Here is a 12,466-nt window from a genome sequence, read left to right on the forward strand (position 1 = left end):
GTCTATAAGAAAAATGCTCCCGGGGCAAACAGCTCTGTCACCCCAGCTGTTTAATTTACTCGGAAGAATTATATAAATACAGGCACAGCATATTCTATGTACCCACAGAGAGGCTTCATTTCTAACAGTTTGTCTTTGGATGAACCAAACAAATCCAATGTTTATTGACTAGGAATGATTGTCAAACCTGGCACAGCATAGTCCTATGTACTTAGGCTCTTAATCATTTATAACAAGTTTCTCTTAGCTCCTTTGTAACTCAGCTGGGAGAGCATGGCACATGTAACGCCAGGTTAGTGGGTTCAATTCCCGGGACCACCCAGGCGTAAAATGTTTGAACGCATGACTGTACGTCCCTTTGTATAAATGTGTCTGCTAAATGGCATGTTATTAATCCAACAATATGATATTTACCTCATATTTCAATATGTGGAAAGATCGTTTCATAGTGTATTTCTCTCAAAAGTGAAAGAAAAATAGTGGAAGACGGTTCAGAATTGGGTACGACTGTGTAAGAAGAGAAATCTGTTTCCAAGACATAGCAGTCACAGTGTTCTGTCTCCACAGAGCCTGTTGTGTTTCCTGCCTCACTCCAATCTGCTCTCAATCCCAACCTTGTCTGGGGGAAGCAGCTCGTTGGCATAGCAACCATGTAGCCTGTTTAAATTTCTCTCACTATGTGAGTGAGTAATGCTAACAACACACCACTGAGCAGAACTATAATGCTCAAGAGAGATGGGCCATTTAAGCTTCAAACATGGCAATCATTTTGAGAGAATTATGTATTTTTGATGTGGAGTCATCATATTAGATTGTGCTACAGCCTAACAATTGCTAGAAAGAACTTCTAAAAAGGAATTCCCATGTTCTCATTATGCTTAGTGTAAGCAAATGATGTTACTTATCACTAGACATAGTGCGTGACAGTAGTCTTTCAGAAACACATGCTTGCGCACACACAAACAAGGATTCATTTTCTCTGACTCACATTTACCTAAGATTTGGCTCGAAAAAGGTGTCGTGTTCATTTTTACAGCTGAGAGATATTAATTTTCATGGCACTTTAGCTTGACATTAATTTGAGTGATCTGATTACATGGCAATAGAGCTCATACGGACAGACTGACTCTCTCCTATTGCACTTCCCTTGACATCAACACAACCGAGTTGTGTTTCGCTTGAAAAACATTTACGGGAGTAATTGTTTGTTGGACCTCTCGGTGTAAATGTCTTCTGTCTGCCGGTTATCAGAGATGGCTCATAATCCATTGTGGACCTGAGGACGGAGCCAGTGTTAAGCATGGGCACACTCTGAGCTTCTGATTCATTGTTTGCCCTAGGGCAGGTCTGGCTGAGTTTGCCCTGTAGGCCTAGCTGATAGCATGTATGGCCTTGCATCAAGGAGCAAGAAGGGGGAGTAGAGTCAGTGAGTTTGTGTGTGTGTGTGTTTGTGTGTGTACATGTGTATCACCTATATCCATGTAGGCAGCTCACCGCCGACAGCCAACCTTGAGGGAAATGAGAAGTGACTCCTGGCATTCGCCTGGATGACCTCTGTGTGAAATGTGAAAACAACAAGAACTAAAAGAAGCATGTGCTCTCTGAGGTATAGGCTATAGAGAGGCTACAGCATGCCACGTTTCAGGAAGGGGAGGGGATCAGGGAAGGTCACACGGTGGCACTGCGCCCAGTTAAATAACTCTGAAGTGTGAAGTCCCCAGCGAGTTCTTCAGGCGAATGTAGCCTAACTACCTTCTTAGGCCGTTCCCGGAAGGACTTAGAGCGTTTGTTAAAGCAAGGCCTTGTGCATGCCATAGACAGCACATCCCCAGGGCTATAAATCCCTTTGAAATGTCTGGTAAAAAGGATGAAAAGATGCAGAGAGAAGATGGGCTTGTGAGATAAGATATCCATGCAGTGTTGTGGTATTTGAAACGATCTGTGTTATGAGGTGAGGTCATCTGTCATTCCTTACCGTTTGAGATCTGTGCCCATCATAAAACGTCTCGGAGTATGACTGCTGATCTAGGATCAATTTAGTCTTTTAGATCATAATGAATACGATTATATATGGACACAGAGGAACTGATCCTAGATCAGCACTCTTACTCTGAGACCCTTTGTGAATATGAATCCACATCCTTGAGCCACCCCTTCAAGGATTCCACTATCCTTCACCTGTCCCCGACGACATCACAGATCAAATCCACTTTGACGCAGCCTGGGGTGCCTTTTATCCCAGAGATTTTTAGATATAGACTGCTTGCTTAAGCCTTTCTGGAGGAAAACCATATAACCTAAATGGTATCTCTCTCTGCAGGATGAAAATCTAAAGATTCATCTATCTTTGCAAGATTTGAATCAATAGCCTTTCAAGTGTGAGTAAATGCAGAAACGAATAACTAACAAACCCTTAAAACCTCTTTGGGCTAGGGGGCGGTATTTTGACGTCTGGATGACGAGCATGCCCAAAGTTTGGACACAAACTTTTGACTGGTACTGTATATACAGTGCATTCGAAAGGACTCAGACCCCTTGACTTTTTTCACATTTTATTACTTTGCAGCCTTATTCTAAGATGGATTCAATTGTTTATTTCCCTCATCAATCTACACACAGTACCTCATAATGACAAAGCAAAAACTGTTTTTAGACATTTTTGCAAATAAAAAACAGAAATATCACATTTATTCAGACCCTTTACTGAGTACTTTGTTGACGCACCTTTGCTAGCGATTACAGCCTCGAGTCTTCTTGGGTATGATGCTGCAAGCTTGGCACACCAGTATTTGGGGATTTTCTCTCATTCTTCTCTGCAGGTCCTCTCAAGCTCTGTCAGGTTGGATGGGGAGCGTTGCTGCACAACTATTTTAAGGTCTCTAGAGATGTTCGATCGGGTTCAATTACGGGCTCTGGCTGGGCCACTCAAGGACATTCAGAGACTTGTCCCGAAACCACTCCTGTGTTGTCTTGGCTATGTGCTTAGGGTCGTTGTCTTGTTGGAAGCTCAACCTCCGCCCCAGTCTGAGGTCATGGGCGCTCTGGAGCAGGCTTTCATCAAGGATTTTTCTGTACTTTGCTCCGTTCATCTTTCCCTCAATCCTGACTAGTCTCCCTGTCCCTGCTGCTGCAAAACATCCCCACAGCATGATGCTGCCACCAACACGCTTTACTGTAGGGATGGTGTTGGCCAGGTGATGAGCGGGGCTGGTTTCCTCCAGACATGACGCTTGGCATTCAGGCCAGAGAATATTGTTTTTCATGGTCTGAGAGTCCTTTAGGTGCCTTTTGACAAACTCCAAACAGGCTGTCATGTGCCTTTTACTGAGGAGTGGCTTCCACCTGGCCACTCTACCATAAAGGCCTGATTGGTGGAGTGCTGCCGAGATGGTTGTCCTTCTGGAAGGTTCTCCCATCTCCACAGAGTAACTCTGGAGCTCTGTCAGAGTGACCATCGGGTTCTTGGTCATCTCCCTGACCAAGGCCCTTCCCCCTGATTGCTCAGTTTGGCCGGGCGGCCAGCTCTAGGAAGAGTCTTGGTGGTTCCAAACTTCTTCCATTTAATAATGATGGAGGCCACTGTGTTCTTGGGGACCTTCAATGCTGCAAAAATGTTTTGGTACACTTCCCCAGATCTGTGCTTCAACACAATCCTGTCGCTGCGCTCTTAAGGACAATTCCTTCGACCTCATGGCTTGGTTTTGCACTGACATGCATTGTCAACTGTGGGACCTTATATAGAAAGGGATGTGCCTTTCCAAATCATGTCCAATCAATTGAATTTACCACAGGTGGACTCCAATCAAGTTGCAGAAACATCTCAAGGTTGGTCAATGGAAACGGGATGCACCTGAGCTTATTTTATAGTCTCATAGCAAAGGTCTGAATACTTATGTAAATAAGGTACTTTTTAAAATTAAGTTTGTATACATTTGCTAAAATGTATTTTAAAAACTTGGTTTCACTTCACAATTATGGTGTATTGTGTGTAGATTAATGAGGATTTATTTTCATTTAATCAATTTTAGAATAAGGCTGAAACGTAACAAAATGTGGAAAAAGACAAGGGGTCTGAATACTTTCCAAATGCACTGTACACATTTATTATTGTTATTATTATTTGTTTTTATAAGGACTAGCTAAAAAAATAAGTTCAAGTGTACAAATTATCCATTGGAACAAGTTTGCTCCATGGCTCAGCTGGCCAAGCAGACATAAGGCTGAACACAGGACTGAAACGACCCCTTAACCATAATATATGTGAGGGAAATAGCAATACTATATGCCATTTAGCAGCCACTTTTATCCAAAGTGATTTACAGTCATGCCTGCATACACTCTTTATTTATGGGTGGTCCCAGGAATTGAGCACACTATCCTGGCATTGCAAATGCCATCTTATACCAACTGTGCTACAGAGGACCACTATGACAAGGGGGATGGGATGAGAATAGAAAATAAGGAAGAAAATGTTCATCTTTCGCCATGTTTCAGCACAAGGGACAGTTCCAGTCCTTGTCTTTCCTCACCCAACTCTTGCCCCTTCCCTTGGTACTAGCTGGTGTCAGGCTTCTTTGACGTCACACACATCCATAACCTCAACAGACGTCATGCACCTATAGAAGTTTGAATGCTTTTTTATTATGTTGTAGAATCAATGGTTTTACCCAACACTGTTTCTCTGTTGATTATTCTCCCTGAATATCCGCAAAGGTGAATGGTAGGTGTCCAAATAAATGGATGGATAAAAACACATCACTAGGTAGGTTTATCTTGCTGTGTTGGAGTGGAAACACATTCGCATAGCAAAAAGATGCATTTATGTTGTCATAATAATGTATAATATTTATTAAAAAATTATCAGCTAAATATTAATCAGATCCCATTAATTATGTGCAGGCTGCATTCTCATATGCCCCTAAGCTGCTGACTGTAGCACTTTGGGATCATTGTATATGATTACACTTGAACTCAGCTATGTTAGGAATGCTTACTCTGGGTAGGGTCCTCCTAAGTGCACTCAATCCATCCTGACCCAACGCACAATGTAATGCCTGCCGCTACTCTTTTTTAGAAACGGTGTTTCCCTCCCATAGCTCACAAAGGGTCATGTTAGGGGATTCCATGGTGTTTAAAGGCTGTGAGGGGAAGATAAAGTGAGTCCGGTTGTCTCTTTAAATCAACGCCGCAGAGCTGAGAAGGTAAAGCCTTGATCACACCTACAGTGATTGCGCAAAAATGGAACGTAGCATCATCTGGATATGCATGCAACAAAAAAATCAGAATTCACCTTCTGCTACTATTTCTGTCAAGCTGTCTAAGCATATAATTTGATGCATATGTTCGATAAATCCAACGTATGCACCACACAGAAAGCACTGCAACTGCCTCTGCAATGTAATGTTGTAAGGAAAACGCAGCGTTCAATTGGAAATTAATGTACTTTTGGTGTACCAAAACGCAAATCACTGCCAGTGTGATCGAGGCGTAAGAACAATTTCAACCTCTGCGGCAGGGAGCCTGACCAAATAGGCGCACGAGAGCGCTTCAGACATAGCCTACTGAGTGAAACCCATTCCCATGGTTACTTGTGCTCTTTGATCGCTTCCAATCTTGGAGAGGGAAGCAAATTGTCAATCTTACTATACTGGAGTGATAATTTTCAGCGGATCTCTAGCGAATGGTTTATTTAATTTAAATGTTGTCCTTTTTTATTCCATCCGCAGAACTCGGTCTCAGTCGCCTCAATCCATTTACCGCTGGCTGGTACGCCTAGCCCCTCTGCGTTGCAATCTGTTGATAACTCGACTTGCAAGCTGCAGTTTATTGTCTTTCGAAATGGGAAACTCTTTCCTTGCACAGGGAATTCGTCAAATCTTGCAGATGATGGAAAACGTAGGAGCGTTTCGACACCAGTTGCTTTCACCAAATTAGGTAAGAGGAAATGCATGCATTTTATCATCATGGCTCGGATGTCAACGCTGTCTACAACTATGATCTGTCGACAAAACACAGGAACACGCACATGCATAAGAAATTGAAAAAAAAAGTGCGCAGCTTGTAGAGATCTGATCCATATTACTGCATTTGTAAGTTAAACGCATAGCCTAATTCACACCACATTTGAATGATTTGTAAATGCATGTTATTTCCGGTACCATCTTCTTGATGACGTCTGTGCCATATGTTTAATAACTTTGACATGTTTAACATAAACATGTCAATGAAAGATAAATACAAATAATGAAAGAAGGCAGAATGAATCATAATTGATGGCTGTCTGACAACAGTAACATTATTGTGTGTGTTTGTGTGTTCGTTTGTGCCCATGCGTCTTGGATGTTGCACTTAAAGACTTTCCACTTGGTTTCCCTAATGTCATGTTTTGCTTTCTTGCAGATAGGTGCACCCTCGGGAGCGCGGTGCACTCCGTTACCATCGCTCTCAGGCACTTCGCGCTGGGTGTAGACCCCACCGCAGCCTATTGGGATTTTGACCTGCTAGATGGGCACGGTGGCTGGCGGGCAGAGGGGTGCCACATAACAGACTCCCTGGGCAGCACGACCACCATTCATTGCACTCATCACAATAACTTTGCGGTGCTAATGGTGAGTACAGAAGTGACCTTATTACAATCCTCGCACAGGACACATTGTCCCCGGCTCTCGCGGGTTGACGATTTTGCACGAATCAGTAGAGCCACGTGCTTTATCAAGCACTTCGTGATATTAAGGGACCTTTCCAAATGTTGCTTTATTGTTTGTTGTAGCAAATCATGCGGAGGAAAATGTAATGGGGAGATGCGCAATGGAACCACTCGTTTTTTGGAAACACGAAGTTGGTTCTCTTGTCTGCTACCTCTGCTACAGCAGCTCAAATCGAAACCGTGCTCAATAGAACGAGCGCCTTGTCAGTATTCGCCTGCAAGCGCAAGTGGTGTAGCCTGCTAATTGTTTGCAGCCTTCTTCCACCGAAATGTACGATTGTAAAGCAAGCCATCTTTAAATCTTTCTCGCTCAAGTTGGTCATGGTGTTGTCGCTGTGTGTATTTCTGAATACCTTCTCCTGTCGACGTCTCCTATGAAAATAGATTTCATGAGGATAATACCGACAGCGCAATGTCATCGCATCGCTCAGTCGTTCCATAGTGCCTCTGCGCCTAGTCCGCGTTTGGACAGACAGGAATTCTCCGGATGTTTACCGAAGAGTGGGATTCGCTAGATTGGGAGGTTAGTCCTTATAGTGCATGAAAGTGGTGTTCTGCGGAATGACGGTGTTTTCCAGAGTTGCTTTAATCTGCACATTTTATGAGGCTGTTCAATTTCGTTATTTTTCCTATGAAATAAACCGGGTTTGAAAAGCAGAAAAAGCGGCATGGTGAGAGCAAGGGATGGTGTACATGGAATACCAATCTGTTGTCAAGTAGAGCGCAGATGTCAGATTGTCATTGCGTGGGGCTGTGGCAATGTAGGCTATCAATTTAATATACAACCTGGGCTATGGGAAATGCTTTTCACTGCATGCACTTGACGGCACGCCTTTATTGGGTATGTAGTGGCTGTCAGCGCACGAGCAAAGTGAAATCGCGAGACAATTTAGTGAATAGACCTGACAGCAGATTAATGATTTGAACGTCAAGGCCCGTCAACTGGAAGTGCTGGCCGTGTTGGGTGGGTGTAGCTGTTGCAGTCTGGTCTCTCTAAGGAGAGGATATTATGTTTTTTATTCGGGTGTTTATGCCAGAGACCCTGCGCGCCTTACTAATGCAATCACCACACCCGCAGTAGACTCTGCAGTGCCCGAGAAAAGGACCCATATTTACAGACTCGTGACATCACTCTCTTTTCGGTGCTATCTCTGTTGCAGTATGATTTCTCGCTCCTATTTGGCTCTGGACTACTGAACCTGTTGCATGATCTCCTCCTGTCAAGCTGGGACTGTTCTGGTAATGTGTTTGATATATCACCATATAATATATCGTTACCTGTTTGTTAACTGGTGTTAGGGACTATGGTCATTGATGCAGGTTTGGACCACCCAAATAAACCTGACACATCTGCCTTAATGCAGAATGACAACAACTGTGTCAATGCAAATCTAGTGATCTCTACCCACACTTGTATTCTGGTCTCTAATACTAATGCTGAATAGATCCACTGTTAATATCAGAAAGAGCAAGCATTTAATTCAGACATTTTTCTTAGTGTATGCAGCTGTGGTATTATCATCTCAGATGTCCAGCATGGGCAGTTCTGCAGCACAGTGTGATGGGATGGTACAGTATTCACCTCTGAGGTGAACCACTGCCAGGACTGCAAAGAAGTAGAGCAAACATGACACGTCTGTTCTCAAATGTCCTCAAATGAGTGGACCACAGTCAAATCTCTGCTAGGTACAACACGAGGATACCATTAGAGGACAAATCTACAACTTTTAAACAGAATGACAGGGGGGTCAAACAATGAAAGACAGCTCTGGGAGATAGCAAGGTGAGAAAACCATCTTCTCATCTGAAAGGCACACGAGCAATCTCCAGCTCTAATAATGTATGCCGTTCTCATTCAGCACTTTGGGGCTTGTGTGGAGATGATTAGTCTACACATGGCGTGACAGACCAATACAATTGTCCCTGGGGATTGGTATCCAGTTATGGTTTGTTATTTAAAAGCAATTTAATGAGATGCTTTTGACTTGGCTTAGGAAAATGAAATGCTAGTCTCTCGGGTAGACCTGTGACCAGAATGCTAAATGAAAGGGAGGAAGGAGAATTGTATTGCAGGTGCTCTTTGTCGTCCTTGTCTTTTGGATTAGCCCCTGGATATGAAGAGGATTAGCCCCTAGATATGAATATTAATGTAGATGGGAAAACTTTGGGTCTTGGAATAGACAGCAGGTAAATTGTTAATAGCACCTGTTTCATTATTGTTTGTGAATACCAAATTAAATTATAAGACAGAAGTTGGTATTGAGCTCATTAAAGAAGAGATGGGGAGCTCCCTTGCTGGGTTGACTGTCGAGTCATACATTGGAAAATCAAAGAGATTGGAGAAATAGCATCATGCCATTCAGGTTTCAGCACCATGGACCGTTTCAATCACATGCTACTGAATACACCTTAATACCTTCAGTAGAATGCTGCTCTCCTGGTTTCAGCACCCTAGCATCCTTATGAATCCCACAGTTCTATGTAAGATATGTTTGTTTTTGGACCTAAATGAAATTGGAAATATATGTTGTGGCATGCTGGGCCCCATGTTTCAACATCCTGGACAGTTCCAGTTGTGCCGTTGTCTTGCTAAATATGAGTCTACTCCTCTACGTAATGTTCTAGTCTATATCTTCTACGAAATGTTTTTTTTTTTAGTAACTGAAAGAGATGGTAGTGCGTACGGCCCAGTACATCACTGGGCCCAAGCTTCCTGCCATCCAGGACCTTTATACCAGGCGGTGTCAGAGGGAAGGTCCTAAAAATTGTCAAAGACTCCAGCCAGCCTAGACTGTTCTTTCTGATACCGCACGGCAAGCGGTACCGGAGCGCCAAGTGTAGGTCCAAGAGCCCCCCCCGGAATGCTGCTGCTACTTTCTGTTATTATCAATGCATAGTAACTTTAATAACTCTACCTACATGTACATATTACCTCAATTACCTCCACACCGGTGCCCCCACACATTGACTCTGTACCGGTCCCCCCGAAATATATCCCCGCTATTGTTATTTACTGTTCAATTGTTATTCTTATCTCTTTCTTTTTTTTAGGTATTTTTAATAAAACTGCATTGTTGATTAAGGGCTTGTAAGTAAGCATTTCACTGTAAGGTGAATGACAGGGGGGGTCATTGTTGTATTCGGCGCATGTGACAAATACAGTTTGATTTGATTTTGACTCCCCAGGTTTCAGAACCATGGACAGATCCAGACACCCCTGCTCGCTGTAGCCTTCTTTGGGAATGCCAAATTAATTATATAGTAAAATAAATTAACATTCTATTTGGATTGAAAATGCATGCATGCTCTAGGTTTCAGCACCATGGACAGTTCCAGCGGTAGCCCTTCCCTAGCCCAGTCCCTCCTCTCTGTGTGTGTTCTGTAGCCCACGAGGCCTGTGTCTGTAGGGCGGGCAAGGCTGATTCATTAATATACAGCATTGCAGCCTGATCGTTCATCTTCATCAGTGACAGTCTTTTTTCCTCTTAACCTGTGTGTATGTTTTTCACCGTCAAACATGCTGGCATTTTTAGATTGGTCTAAACATGAGGTATAGTCTGGGAGGCATGTTTTCTCCATGTGATTGCTCCAGTGCTCCAGCCTGTTTAATATGCAAGGACAGACCTTTACAGAGAGCAGAATGCAGGGAAAAGCCGGATTTGTCAGTATCCAATCATTACAAAGGCTCAAAAGTGGTAAACCAATGGAAGAGGGCCTATTCAGAGATCTATTTCTATAGTCTGTAGGGCAGGCTGACTGTGTAATGCTGAGAGGACACACAGGGGGGAAAAGACTTGGTTCAGCATTGCAATTAATACTAACTGGGTTTTGTGTGGGAATGAAACAAAGCAGGTGAGCCGTGCACTTTTAATTCCTAGAATACACTTTTTACCATGTAGTGCACAATCTAATAACTAAAACATGGAAATGAATCAACTATGCATACTGTAAATAAAGGACATATTTTGGGAGTGGATTGTAAATCTGTATTGAGAGTATACCAATGGCAAGCAGGAGAGACAGTGTACACGTACTCCCTTTGTCTCATCCTTCTTATCGGTTGGCATCATTGTGGTGGAATTATGCATGCGCACGCACGCACACACACACATGCACTGCACACACAACCCCCCGCCCCACCCCTCCCCGCTGTGTGATAACGACGAGGGTTAGGGCAGAGCTGACAATTTGTGAGCCACTTACCCGTGCTTACCTCTGACCCCTAGCTCTCACCCACTCTTGTTTTAAAGATGGATGCGTATGGAGCGGACATTTCCATGTATGCGTAGGCGATCGGAATCACTACGCCTTCTGGTTTCTGACTGAGAGTCTAGGCTCATTCTGTCTGCTGCGCGGGAACATAGAATCAATTCCCCTTTCATATTGTCTGAGAGGAGATTTCCAAAGAGTTTTTGAGCTACTTAAGGACACCTGGGGATAGATTATCCTTTTAATGTGAAAGTGCCACAGTTGCTCAGTCAGTTTAACGCTATTATAACGTCTAGACTATTACGAAAATCGAATTAATACACAGGTTAATTGTTTTCCTTTCCCCACATATTCAGATGCCATTCTGTTGGTATGATAGGCAGTCGTTTTTTTTCTTCACACGAAGCTGTTGGGTCGATGAAGAATCAGGCCATCTGTGTTATCTGCGGTTGTATGACAGTACCATTGAAGTTTTGATGACTGAAGTGTGTTGAAAGGGTGTCATTTCTGGCTCTGTGATACACACGGGCCAGGAGTGTTTCCTTACCATGCGCCATGATCAAGAACATTTAGGGCACAGAGTTTTTCCTGGCCAGGTCAAATAGTCAGGAAAAATGTCTGGCCCCATATGGATCCTGATAAATGATGAGGTCACTTTTCTGATCTGGGACCCGTTTTAATAATCACCATACGCCTAGGGAGGTCTAGCAGAGTCAGTAATCCTCACTTCCGTAACAGATTCCAACTTGCCAATAATTTGGCATGTGATGGTGATTGTTTTCACCCTGAATAATGAGTCTCAGCTGCACGGCATGCCATTCATTTGAACGTCAACAGTTTTGCTGGGGCTTTGCTGTAGTCAGCCAATAGTCAGTGTCGGGGCTTATTTTTCACTGACACAACATATTGGATGGGATGGGAAAACCTCCCTCGTATTTGATCCTCCCCTTCTTTTGGTTACAAATGTCATTGATTTTAACCTATTGTTTTCCAAATGACTGTTGCTGTCCTCGGCTAAGTATTTGAAAGATTATAATACTTCTGCTCCTAGCAAGAAGGATGTTTCAAATTAATATGTCTGGGTACACAATCATAGTTGGAGTGATCCAAAGAAAGTTAATAGGCTATTCAATGGTTTCACCGTTTTAATGTTGTTTCTAGAAAGCGACTGATTCATTGGCAGCTAAGCAGCGATAGGCTTTTATGGACAGCACCATTGCGTTGCACTTCAATTGTAAAACTGTCCATGCTGATGAACGCTGTTTATAAATGATAATGGTGCTGTTGAAATTACATTTTTATTCTGATGTGATGTGTCATGCATAACTTTAACAGTGCTACATTTCAGTTGGCTAGGACATATGTTTTTACATGGGAAAAGGTTGATTAAGAGGAACCATTCAGTATAGATTTCTCATATGGAACCACACACACACACACACACACACACTGAGTGTACAAAACATGAAGAACATCTTCCTAATATTGAGTTGCACCCCCAACCCTTTTTGCCCTCAGAACAGCCTCAATTCGTCAGGGCATGGACTCCAA

General features: G+C 43.1%; 1 protein-coding gene across 1 annotated transcript in view; it reads left to right on the forward strand.

Annotated features, from left to right (window-relative positions):
- The window catches only part of LOC115134910 (adhesion G protein-coupled receptor A3-like), a 277,905-nt gene that overhangs the window by 211,421 nt on the left and 54,018 nt on the right, over positions 1-12,466 (forward strand). The window contains exons 13-14 of the mRNA XM_065023285.1: positions 5,727-5,934; positions 6,400-6,608. Of these exons, the coding sequence (XP_064879357.1) occupies positions 5,727-5,934; positions 6,400-6,608 (417 nt within the window). The remainder of the gene's footprint in view (positions 1-5,726; positions 5,935-6,399; positions 6,609-12,466) is intronic.

The sequence above is a fragment of the Oncorhynchus nerka genome, linkage group LG10, assembly GCF_034236695.1.
Source record: "Oncorhynchus nerka isolate Pitt River linkage group LG10, Oner_Uvic_2.0, whole genome shotgun sequence".
Taxonomy (NCBI): Eukaryota; Metazoa; Chordata; class Actinopteri; order Salmoniformes; family Salmonidae; genus Oncorhynchus; species Oncorhynchus nerka.